The sequence below is a fragment of the Acomys minous genome (genome assembly GCF_964271855.1).
Source record: "Acomys minous genome assembly, chromosome: 1".
Lineage (NCBI taxonomy): Eukaryota > Metazoa > Chordata > Mammalia > Rodentia > Muridae > Acomys > Acomys minous.
Genome location: NC_140483.1, coordinates 148,243,526 through 148,256,186, shown reverse-complemented (window position 1 = coordinate 148,256,186; position 12,661 = coordinate 148,243,526). Strand labels below are relative to the sequence as shown.

The window sequence follows — 12,661 nt, the reverse complement described above, 5'->3', positions numbered from 1 at the left end:
AGAATAACCTCTAGCCTACACATACAGATGCCACAGAGAAAACAAAAAGAGGACACTGCAAAGAGATGGTTTAGTAGTTAAGAATACTTCTTGTTCCTACAGAGGAACTTTAACCCCTAGCACCCACACCTAGTGACTCACCACTGCCTGTAATTCCAGCCACAAGGGATCCAACGCTCTTTTCTGGTCTCCTTGGGGACACACACACCACACACACCAAACACACACACACACACACACACACACACACACATTTTGCAAGAAATCAAAAGGGTAAAACACAGACTACAGAAATATCACCAAAGTATGTAACCATACATCTAAAACATAAAGGACTTATACTAAGATTAAAAATCATTCTTGAAATTCTTTTATAAAAATTGAATTGCTTTTAAAAATGTGTGAAAAGCATAGTACTTCATAAAAAAATAGACAAATAGCCAGTCACTACTTTAAAAAATGTTCAGTATTGCTGGTCATTAAGAATATGAGAATTAAGAACAAATAAAAAGACTGGAAAATAAAATGTGAATTAAACTACAAGACAATGAGGTGCCATTATACACCCACTGGGGTATCTAAAAATAGACACCACAAAATGCCACAAAGACAGAGCAATTAGAACCCTCCCACTTTCCTAAGAAAGATGCAAATGGTGTAACCACTTTGAAACAGTGTGAGAACATTGAAATCCTATGGGATACTGAAATATATGTCCTTACAAAATCACGGCCACAAGCTTCCAAACTAGTATTACTCATGATGATAAGAAAGTATTTTTTAATTTAAAAAGTGCTGGATAACTAATATATAATACAACCACAAAATAAAATATTACCTAGGAAATTTACAAGGAATAAACTATTGGTATATCTATAAGATATGAATGAATATTAATAACATTTTTATGTTATGTTATTAAAACGTTTTTTTTTAAAAACCAATCTAGGTATGGTGGTGCCAGTTTTAAAAAAATAAATAAAAAGGGGGGACAGTACAGACAAAACACTACATATCACATATTTTCTTATATAAGAATCCTTTTAAAAAAGAAAAAGCAAAATTATATTAACAAAACACAGGTCAGTGGCTGCTTGGACTGGCAGGAGAGGGGAAAGGCTGGCTATACAGTGGCACAAGGTTATTTTCTAGTAGCAAAACAGGTGTGGATCCTTGTGGGCGGTGTTTAATTGTATACATTCACCAAAATTCTAAATGGATATATTATTTTATTAAATGTAATTACACCTCAATTAAACCATAAAATACAGTATTTAAATTTTCCTCTTGAAAATACCCTTTGCAAAATCCAGCTTAACCTGAACCACCAGTAGCAGGTAAGAATTCAACCTTATTCCGAGAGAGCCAAACTTTGGTCTTGGTTCCTGAAGTTACTCTCTGCATCTAGGAGTGCCTTTGTTTAACTGGGACTTGGGTCACGGCACACAGCCTCACAACATGATTTATGACGGGGACAGTTTAGGGACTGATTATTCTACAAACATCAGCATCAATGTGTAGACCAGGTGTTAGGGATCAGGTGGTGTCCACGTGACCTGTGATGCAGAGAGCTTAAGACTGAGTCATCTACACAGACAGGCGCACGAACCGATAAGCACAGCGATCCAGTGAGCTTCCTAGGTGCCCATCCTCCATTTTCACACACCATTGCTAAGCAAGTGGAGTACTCCAACCCCACCTGGCTTCCCTCCTTCTACGGATGAGAACCATGTGCTCCTTCTGTTGGCTCACCCATGACTTCGGTGCGGAAAATGCTGGAAGCATGGCTATCATTAGCTTCCAGCGACTCTTGTGAGATCTTCTGGTGAATTCTTGAACCCAAGAGTAATTCTTGAGCTCTGAACCTACATCTGCCATCGGAAGTAAGGGTGGCCCTGGGAAAATGGCATGGGGAGCCTTTTAGCTCCCCAGGTGCCTTCAATTCAGACCCAGATACACTCACACGCATGGGCAATGTCTATGAAACTCCTAGTTGAAGCGGTTAATGATTATCTCAAATTATGGTACAAAGGTCTCTCAAAAGCTTTTTTTTTCCCCCAAAAGCTTTTTAAAAATCTTTATGGCGCCGGGTTAACACACAACGAGTAGACCAAGCACACACACCAGCTGCCTAACTTAGACACAGCAAGCGCATCCGCGAGTCCAGCATCACAGGAAGCCAATCACCCGGCCTGAGCTGCAATCCTGCGATGTAACTCTGCTAAGTAGCCTTCCACTCTCCTATTTAGAATCGGTAAACCATTCAACTTCCATCTCCTGCCTTCCCTAAAGATGAAGTAAATAGCTGGTGTCCTTTGCTCCTGCTAGCAGTTCTAGTCACAGCAAGTATTATGACAGTGGACAGAATCCTATTAGGAATTACTTTTTCTTTTTTTTAATTAAAGTTAAGACATAATGGAATCACAAACTATAATGAAAATTATTTTCCAAATATGCCTCTATAAACTTACCTTTTGAAAAATCTAGGTCTTATAACTTCTAATGTTTTTCTCTGAGAGAGAAGTTTGGGAAATTTGTATAAACGACACAGCAAGTTTCAATTTGATCCCAAGTATTAACCATTTCTGCACGCTGATGATGCCTATGGGACAGGAAGTCTACAAATGTGGCTTCATCTGAGGTCTCGTCTAGGGTATTCCTTCTCATTTTATGCTAACCTAGGAGAGGTAGCAAGCAAAGGCTGACGGCTGAAAGCGTTTGACGGGAGACTGGCGCCAGTGATTTCCTTCAAAGCAAAGGGAAAATGCTCAGACTGGGGACATACTCACCTACTTAACCTAACTGCAGGAAGAAGCAGGTCAGCTGCTGGGTCGCTCTGCAGGGCACCGGAAGGCTCGAGCTCCCGTACAGTGCCTACACGAACCACATCTCATCCTCAAGCGGCTTCAATTCCATGGGACGCTTGGCCATTCCTTCCCGTGTATACCAGTCCTCACCCTGCATTAGCCCGGCCTGCAAGAATCCCAACCTGACAGACCTTGACCTGAACCTCATCCACAACAACCGGGGCTCCACATTTGACTAAAACTACCTTGTTCTCAGCCTTCCACCACTGGTTGGAACCAAGAAGCTGCCCTGAGGGAAGACTTATAATGAGGAGGCCTTTACCTGTCATTGAGGCAAGGTATCATGGGCCACAGGCACAGGTATAGAATTCTTAGGTCAGTGTTAGGCTCTGAAAATGACTCCTTACATACTCAGCAAGGAAACAGGACCCCAGTCCTAAAGCCACATCGAACTGACTTCCTGGTGGTAGGTTAGGGTGAGAAGATGGCTCATTCTCCAGATCGGCAAGAAGGCACTGCAGCACTGCCTATGCTGTGATTCTAGCCTTAGGAAAACATGGAATAAAGCACTAGCTACGCCGCCGACTTCTGATTTATAGAACCCCAGTGTTTTCCATCACTAGGCGACAGCAATCTGTTGCAACAGCAGTAAGTAAACTAACATAACAGTGTTTCTGGTCCCTCCACCCAAGGGCCCTACTTTTCTCTCTTCACCAGTTGTGATGAGGAACCCAGGCCAGCAGTCACAAGGTGTTGATGGGCAGCACTCATGCAGGATGGAGCCACTACCATTGTGCACCCCTATATTTGCCTTCCTCGTGAGAGTATGAGCTCTTCAAGGACAGGGACTATGAACATCTCTATTTTTAATTTAATGCACATAATGCATCTCATGTATAAAATTTAACCTTGAGGAAATAAAACCTATCCATTGTTCAACAATAGCAGTAAGATTCCCGTGTCACTCTATAACTGACGTGCACATTTGTCCTGTTTTCCTACCATAAGCTCCTGAGTCCTGAAATGTCTCTCCAACAATACTTCCTCCAGGTACAGCATTTGTGATTGCATGATTTTATCAAGTTGTACTTTTTTTTTTTTTTACAAGATCATAGTTTCCATCAGACTAAAAAAAAAAAATTACGTCTGTGTAGCTGAAGGATATATGTAAAGTTTAGACACCCAGATTTAGACTCTGAACCAAAGAAAATGGCCAAGAAAAAGGGTTTTAAGCAAACTCTCCTTCAGCCATTCAGGCTACTTCCTGTTTTATTATCTCTAGAAGTAGCCTGTATCACACAACTAATTTTCAATGAAAGTAGGCTAAAGACAAAATAAAATAACTAGATTTTTCCTTTTTAAAAAAAATGTTTGTTAGTCATTCATTTTATGTGTGTGGCTCTTTTGTCTGTTTGCATGTCTGTGTATCAGAGGAGGGCATTGGATCCCATGGGCCTACGAGCATAGATGGTTGTGAATTGCCATGTGGATGCTAGGAGTTGAACTCAGGACCTCTTGAAGAGCAGTCAGTGTGCTTAACTGCCGAGCCACTTCTCTCACCCCAAAGAAAAAATATACATTTTTTTAGGGGATGGGGGGGCGGGGCGGACAAAAAGGTGACAGGGTCTCTATATAGCTGTGGCTGCCTGGAACTCACTGTGTAGACCAGGATGGCCTAGAACTCACAGAGATCTGCCTGTCTCTGCCTCTGAAGAGCTGGGAGTAAAGGTCTGTGCCACCACGCCCTGGCAGAATTTTCAAGAAAGGTGAATGACAGACAGCCATTGAGCACACAACAATCTAGGTCAAGTCAACAGGAAGAAAAGTCCTCGTTGTAGGCGCTAGGTTATAGGGAATCTTAAAACACTCTTTTAAGCAAAATTTACCTTTTTTTTTTTTCTTTTTTCTTTTTTAAGCAGGGCCAAAGATTTTCAGTGAGTGAGATTTGAATAACTCTTGTTAAAACTTTGCAAAGTGATATAAATTACACCCGGCAAGAGGCACACAGGCTGAGGCCAAAGCAGTGTGTGAGGTCAGCTAGCCTAAAAAGTAAGGCTTTGTCTCAAAAGCAAAATAACAGCAACAAGCAAAGCATGTCTTTACACACTGATTTACTAAAGAAACATGTTTTCTGGAAACCAGAAGACTGTAACAACGTATAGGCCCAGAAACCTTGGCAATCACTTAAAGAGTAAACACACTCTACACAGTAGGATGCTGTCACCACTAACTTCCCATATAGCCCTTATATAAGTTCATAGGTCGAGGAGTGTGGGCAAGATGACAGGAATTATCTAACCTGAAAGGACAAGCAGTAACCATTAACGTTCTAAGAGAAACCACAACATTTCTCGAAATGAAGACCAATACTCACGAAATAATTATCCTACTTAAGAACTGTATGGTAGGTACGTGTCTACAAATATCAAAAACATATACACAGTAAAACAAAACCAACCGTGACATGAGAATAATGAAGTTCACACCACAGTTCATGTTCTCTCGCCAACAGAAAAAGGAATTTTGTGGTCGCCTTCAAACTCTTTAAAACCTCACAGATCTGGCCTCTTTCAAGGTCTCCGTGGTTATAACTTTTGTATAACCTGCTTCCTTCCATGTTTCCCAACAACCCTCTCCGCCTTTAAATGCTGAGAGGAATCTGCAGAATGAAAAAGGCACAAACCCAGAGCCGCAGCCCGGCTGGCAGGAGGCAGGACAGACCGTAAGCAGGGGCACCAGGCGGAGGCCAGTAGAGCCCTAGTCTGGGTCTCCGCACACGTTTGTTGAACCACACACAGACCAAAAAATAAGAGAAAAAATGCATCTGGGTTGTCACATTCAGAATTCTCCTTCTTACTACTCTCTGAGCAACAAGGTGTAACAGCTCCTTACTCAAGAGTACTATCAATAATTTGGAAATGTTTACGAATACAGAAAGACACACACAGCTTATAAGCGAATACTCTGCCATTTATAAGAAGGATGTTAGCAGCAAGCGATTTTGATATTTGCAAGTATGAACGTACTGGAACAATTCCATGGGGACACAAAGGAATATGCGTACAGGTCTCCGTAGAACCTGGGTCCTTTACTCATATAATAAAGGGCCCCAGTGGTCTGAAGGTCCTTCTAGCCCAGGCATGGTAAGCTAGCTTACAGTGAGGACAAGCACAGCTGAGAAGATAAAGTCCCTGCATTAGGGTTGTTTTCACTCCATTTCCTAGACAATTATGCAAAAAAAAAAAAAAAAAAATTGAAAGAAGACCCCAAATAAGAAGCTCCCTTTACTGACTATTCACACACAGATGCCACCATCTTCCTCAGACCCTTCACTTCTTGCACCCTGTTAACAGATCATCTCAAATTGAGAGGCATTTTAGGGGCATGTAATGGGAACTTTAAAATAGCTTCTTCAGAGGAAAGGCTGAAAGATGAAAATTAGATTTATGAGAAACACATCCTCTGAACCTGTAAAAGAAATCAATACTAGCAAGTAAGAAACACTGGGGAAATTTCTTAAGAGTAACAAAGAAAGTGGACACTAAGCAAGAGCGTGTGCAGGAAGGAGGGCAAAGTCCTCACGACGGAATACCTCAATCAGAACAACCTACATTGTACCCTCCCTGGCCTACGCTAAGAGCCGCCGCCCTCCTGTCACACCCTCTCCTCTGTGCACCCAGGGTGTGAGAATATCTCTTGCGCAAACACCAAGCCCTCCCCACTGCCTCAAGCCCCATCTCAGAGGCCAACGAAGTGAGACCCCTTGTCTCAGCACATTTCTCTGAACTAGTTCAGGCTGAACTGAACATAAGCCGATGCATCCCTGCTCTGCACATATGGACACCAGCACCCCTGTCCCAGATGTTACTGTTCCACCATGTATCCCGCCATCTTGTGATGACATTGGCCATTTGGCCATCACCAGAGGCCTAAGCCATAGAGCAACCTGTAAGGCTAATAATATCCCCTTCTCTTTATCATAATAATGATAGTGATAACTTTCACATACATTCTAAGAGTGCTTACATGTTATAGGTCCACAAATTAGAACATGGCAGAAGAGATTTAGTTTTGGCATTGTCAATCAGTTCACCATTCACTCCCTACAATCAGAAGTCTGGCTCTAAGCCCAACCCATGATGGGTAGGATCATCACCACAGCTCAGCCGCAAGGTAAGCCACTCTCTGTTCACGAGCGTTGGGCAGGCTGCTGTCAGATAAATAATCTTCTATTCTAGAACTCCATGGCTCTATAGGAAATGAGCTTATCTGAGTTGATCCAGACTTAGGCCCATATCTGATTTTGCTTCTATGCAGGAAAGTCTTAGTTTCTCAAGCAAGCAGCTCAGAAATGAATTTAATTCCATATGAAGTTGAGGCTTTCCTGGATCTCCTCAACACCGTGGGGCAGTTCTCTGTGCAACACTGTTACTACAGGAAATACACTATCATTACAACTAGAACATTACAACTACAAGTGCCAATAAATAAGGTTTTTCTTTACTGATAAGAAAACTCTTACATCTTGAACATTTGGTTAAAATAAGACAGATCTGTGTCCTCTCCCATCTGTTTCCTGAGTTCCCTCCTTTCATGATAATTACAATTAAGTAAGCCCTCATCAAGGAACCGAAGTACTCAGACTAAGAGCTACAAAAACCGGGAAGACAGTATGGCAGAGGACCCAATAAAGTCCCAGAGGCCTTGCTCATGTCCTTTTGCAATTCTTTTTTCCTTGAGTTCCAGTAGGACTTCAAATTTGTGCCTCATCAGCAGAAAAACGGCAAAGATGACATACATCACTTCCACCATTACAGCACATACAGGCAATGTCCATATGGATAGCACTTTATACTATGATATCACTTCCATAATTATACTACATAGAGGTATTACTTTCATTGTTCTAGAAGATTCTCTAGGTGCCCTTCTGCTGGTTCTGATGGAGTACACCACGGCAATCTATGTCTAAATTTCTGAATCAACAGACACCGGCATGACAAATATGTCTTGCTTTAAGCCACTAAATTTATGGTATTGTTACCTAGCAACCGATAATTAATAGACAGACAAGAAACACAATATAATTAGAGAGCAAATTGAAGGCCATAGAATAACGAGCGTGAGATGGCAAAGTTCAGGCAATCACAGTAAAAGGAAGCTTACTACGGGATAGGGTTATTTTGAAACACTTCATAAAAAGGTCAGCTGTGAGACCTGGTGTAAGTGTTTCAAAGAATCGGATAAGCAGACAGGCAGAAGGAACGGCACAGAAGTGGAATCAATCAAATGCCACAGACAGTAATAACACCACACTGAGGAACAGTAGGAGAGGACTGGGAAGGTGAAATGGGTCTGGATCTCAAAAGGCCTGCAAGAGCAGGGGCTGGGTGGGCTCATCTGCGATTGTACAGGCCACAGCAGGAAAGCAAAGGCCCTGGAAGAGGGCAATGGCAAAATAAAAGCCCTATTTTCAAGAACTTAATCCCATCACAGCATAAAGGACAGAGCTGATTACAGCTAAGAAGCCCCAGAATAGATACACTAAGCACAACAGTCGTCATGAGAGGCTAACAAGTGTGGGGGAGGGGCTTCATACACATTAATAACTAAAGGCACGCAAATTAAAACTATAAAGTACTATCCTGTGGCTTATCAAACTAGTAAAGAATAAAAACTAATAATACTATCAAAGATAAAGCAATCTCAGACACTGTTGGTGGGAATGTAAATGCAACAGCCTTTATGGAAAGCCGTTCAGCAACATGCATTAATAATCTTAAAATATTCAGATTCTCAAACTCAGTAATTCACTCCTTAGAGTGAATTTATTTACTCATTTGGCAAGCACTGAATGAATTGCCTACTTCACTCCTGTCACTGAGCTAGCTGGCTCTAAGGATTCAACACTGAAAAGAACAGGCCTCATTGCTTTCACAGCATTTAGTAAAGACGCCCCTTTGACAAATTATCAAAAAAAAAATTGTAATTATTTATATTAAAGGCCACAAGGAGAGTGTAGTTTTAAATGGAAAATTATGATAGGTGATTCTTTCATTCCGTCGGTAGAATGTCAGTCTCACAGTTTAATTTGTAAAGCCAGAGACAGCTTCTCTGGGAAGTGACCTTTCTGCTGAGAGGAAGGATGAGTAGAATTTAGCTACATAAGAAATGGAAAGAAAAAAAAAACCTCTAATAGAAGGGATAACAGTCATGAAAGGATTTTAGAGGATTTGTTGCTGCATTATTCAGCAAATGCACATGAAGGTCAAATAAGGGCCAGGCATTCGTGGTGTCAGCACACAACACAGGTGTAAGGAGAGTATGCATTAACCATGGAAGGGCAGGGAGCTCCCTGAAGCTGGCAGGACAAGCAAACAGCTCCAGACAAAGGCAGCAGGCCATATCGTAGGAGGAAAAGGATGAAATAAAGCTAACGCAGACAAAGAACGCTGCCTTCTTGTCGCTACCTTCAAATACGTAGACTTACCTGAATACGGATATCCCAAATTCTCACAGCCATTTACAGACAGAGATGGCCAGATTACACCGTAACAGTTAATAGTGCAGAGGAACCAAAAACACGTAAGTGGGTATGGTTGCACACACCTTCACATCCCAGGACTGGAGAGGATAAAGCAGGTGGATCTCTGTGATTTCAAGGTCATCCTGGTCTACTTAAGAAAGACGCAGGCCAGCCAGGGCTACACAATGAGCCCCTGACCCCCGCACCACACCCCCCCCAAAAAAGAAAAAGAAAACAAAAGCACAAAAATACATGTTAAATATGTGTACATGAGTGAAGAAAAAAACTAATTCAAAAGCCTACGCAAAATATTCAGAGAAAAGTAGCTCTTTCTCAGAGTAATATACAATTTCTCCTTGCCAGAGGCCAACGTGTATATATAAGATAGACAGAAGGTTTGGAAGCTGCCTCCCCCACCAGCCTGTTGAACACCACCGGGTTAAATGAGAGTGGTATCTGCATGCCTTATGATACATACATGTGTAGGTCAGGAAGCAAGCCACAGGGACAGTGGACTAAAGCATAAGAACCCTCTCTTTCCTGTGCCCTCAGCTGAGAGAATCATAAACTTGGCGCGTTTTAACATCTTATGACACAGGTGCTACTTTAGAAACAAAATAACTTGAAGCTTTTCAAGTTCTACATGTCCAAATACATTTTGAAATAAAAAGTCAACAAAAAAAGTTTGTGGTATTTTTCATATAAAAGCTGACCCAAAGTCTAAAATGCGTATTAATTTCATGAGGCAATTATAAACAAGCACAAATGAAACAATTTTCTAAGCTGCTAAGACTCATTCACCGCTTCTCTCGAGGGATGCAGGATGCAGGTGCACTTGAGGACAGATGCTCACAACAGCACTGGGTCCTCTGCTACCACCAACCAGCTACTTGGCCTTGGCAGTCACCGCAGCTAAACCTTTGTTCCTCCTGCCTTGCAGGGTGGTAAATGCTTGTCATCTGCAGGAAGCTATGCAAATGCTCATTGTTGTTACTTAGAACTTAGCATATTTGACCTGCATGATCTCCTCTTCATTAGAGGGTGGACTGTCTCTAAGAAAGGGAAACTATTTAAAAAGTTCTTCAAGTTTGCGAAATCACTGAATTCACCTTATACCTCATACAGAAGGGCCAAGATTTAACGAACAGAGTCACAAAATAATAAGTTGTTAGGATCTACTCTAACTTTTCCTAGAAAGTATAATAACTACACTGACCAGTACTGCTAGCCTGCAATTAGACTTATTAATTCTGAAGTCCTGGTTTGACTTGAAATAACACAATGAAGTTTGAGGGTATACACATTCACAACCTGAAACTTTACACAGATTATCAGACATAGAGCGTGTTTACTGGATGAAATGCATTTCCTCCATCAGTACTGGAAATAAAATAATAGCTTTTGAAGAGCAAGGACAATTAAAGTCAGGAGTGTCACGACATCCTCACGATGACACTGAGAACCCAAGACAATTTGTCAAAGAAGATGTAGCTTTTATGGAGCTGGAAAGGCTTAAATATTTATAAATGATGCATCACAAAATACTACATTATAGCTTTATGCTATTGTCATCCATCTGTCTCTCATTAAGTATAATCTTAAAATGGAGAATATTATTTTCTGGGTTAAGGAGTAGAACACAACCTAAAGGCTAATGGGAAGACAGAAGCCTTTCAAATCACTTTCTTGGCCCACTAAAACTGCAAGGTAGGCAGTTTTGTTTCCTGGAGAATGTATTTGTTGAATGAAAGCAGCAGTGACTAAATACCCCATTAAAAAAAATACTCTTATGGAAAGTATATGAAAATACCCCGGAGGCGTTAGGAAACCATGCCTCCCTGTGCTTCCCGCCAAGTTTCCAGACCGTTTGTCAGGCAAGAGTCTACTCACTTCCGGTGGGTGTGGTCCAGGCCACTGTTTGGTATTGCTTCCAGCTTTGCATTTCTCTGCCCACAGATATTTCCATAGCTGTCGTATCCTGACACTAGTCTTGCTGCTGCACCTGTTGCTACTGAAAAGCCACAAATAAATCCCTAGGAAAGAAACAGAAAAAAAACAGACACAAATAAACCATTTCAATAGCATCAGTCACTACTTGATATGATATTGAGCTTCTTTTGTCTGCTGAAGGGAACAAAGAGCTATGTCTTCTTATAGCAAACACGATTACACTGTTTTCCCTGGTCTGTATAGGAACAGGATGAAGAAGTCACAGGGAAATACCATTTGCTACTGGAAGGACACAAATCCTACCCTTCCTTGTCATAGAATTGCCTTTGCATTTTGTGACATTAACTGTGGTGCCCCCACACTGAACACCTGCTCGGAGCCAGGCTGCATGCAGGGAATTTACCATACATTCTCTAATTCTCCCGAGGAGGAAACTAAGGCCTAGGAAGGTTAGTAAGTCACGCAGGGCCACAAAAGCTAGTAAAGATCAGAGTCTAGAATCAAAGCCAGCTGTAGTCATTCCTTAATTTTACTTGGTCATAAAGGGGTTCTATTAAACAAACAGGAAAGGATAAATGGGGGCTAAAATCCAGAGAACAACAATGTGAGATCTGAATCATCATCACTTCAGAGCACACAACACTTTTGTCCTTCCTGTGACAAAGCTGTCTAAGAGCCAAGACTTACACCATGAAGCTCGCTCTTAACACAGGGCAGTGGGGGGAGCGCAGGTGAGGCACTGGCTTCACATACTGCAAAGGCTGCTTGTTTCATGGGAATATGCTTCATCCTGGTCTCAAAGGTAAATGGTAGACACTGGGGACCACACAGTGCTTGCTTGCTGAGTCTGGCAGGTGCTGATCACAACAAGGCAACGGAAGCCAGCGCTCCACCACAGCCCAGTGAGCATAAGGCTGCAAGTAAGACCAGTGACTGCTGATAATGGCTGTACTAGGGATGGAGGGGCGGGGGAGGATGGGACCTGGACCCATTTCTGCTGTTTAGTCAGGTTAAGGAGGCAGAGAGGGTACCCATCGATTCTTATCTAAATGGTGCTGCTGGATCTCAGGCTGCAGAGGTGCATGCTGCAGTCTGATCCAATCCCTCAGGGAAAAGCCTTTTTTCCTTTACACATACTTACCTAAAAAGCCTTAAAAAAAAAATCTGACAACTCTCTTTCTAAACAGTTTTTCTGACTTTCACTGTGCAGACAAGGAAAGGTGAGAGCATGCCTCTACCCTGTAGAAACTTCTTAAACCACACTCTGTGAAAAAGTGCACGGAGGACAGAAACCGGACACAATGTCCTAGTCTCCAACCCTGATCAACTTTCTACCTCAACTGGCTCACCTGACAAATGGACAGAAAGAGTCTGCAGC

The 12,661-nt window shown here is 41.9% G+C and overlaps 1 protein-coding gene across 3 annotated transcripts in view; it reads right to left on the bottom strand.

Annotated features, from left to right (window-relative positions):
* Positions 1-12,661, bottom strand: part of SLC44A1 (solute carrier family 44 member 1) — a 179,428-nt gene that overhangs the window by 117,466 nt on the left and 49,301 nt on the right. For all 3 annotated transcript variants that reach the window (XM_084771960.1, XM_084771959.1, XM_084771958.1), the window contains exon 3: positions 11,224-11,366. In XM_084771960.1, coding sequence (XP_084628086.1) covers positions 11,224-11,366 — 143 coding nt within the window. The remainder of the gene's footprint in view (positions 1-11,223; positions 11,367-12,661) is intronic.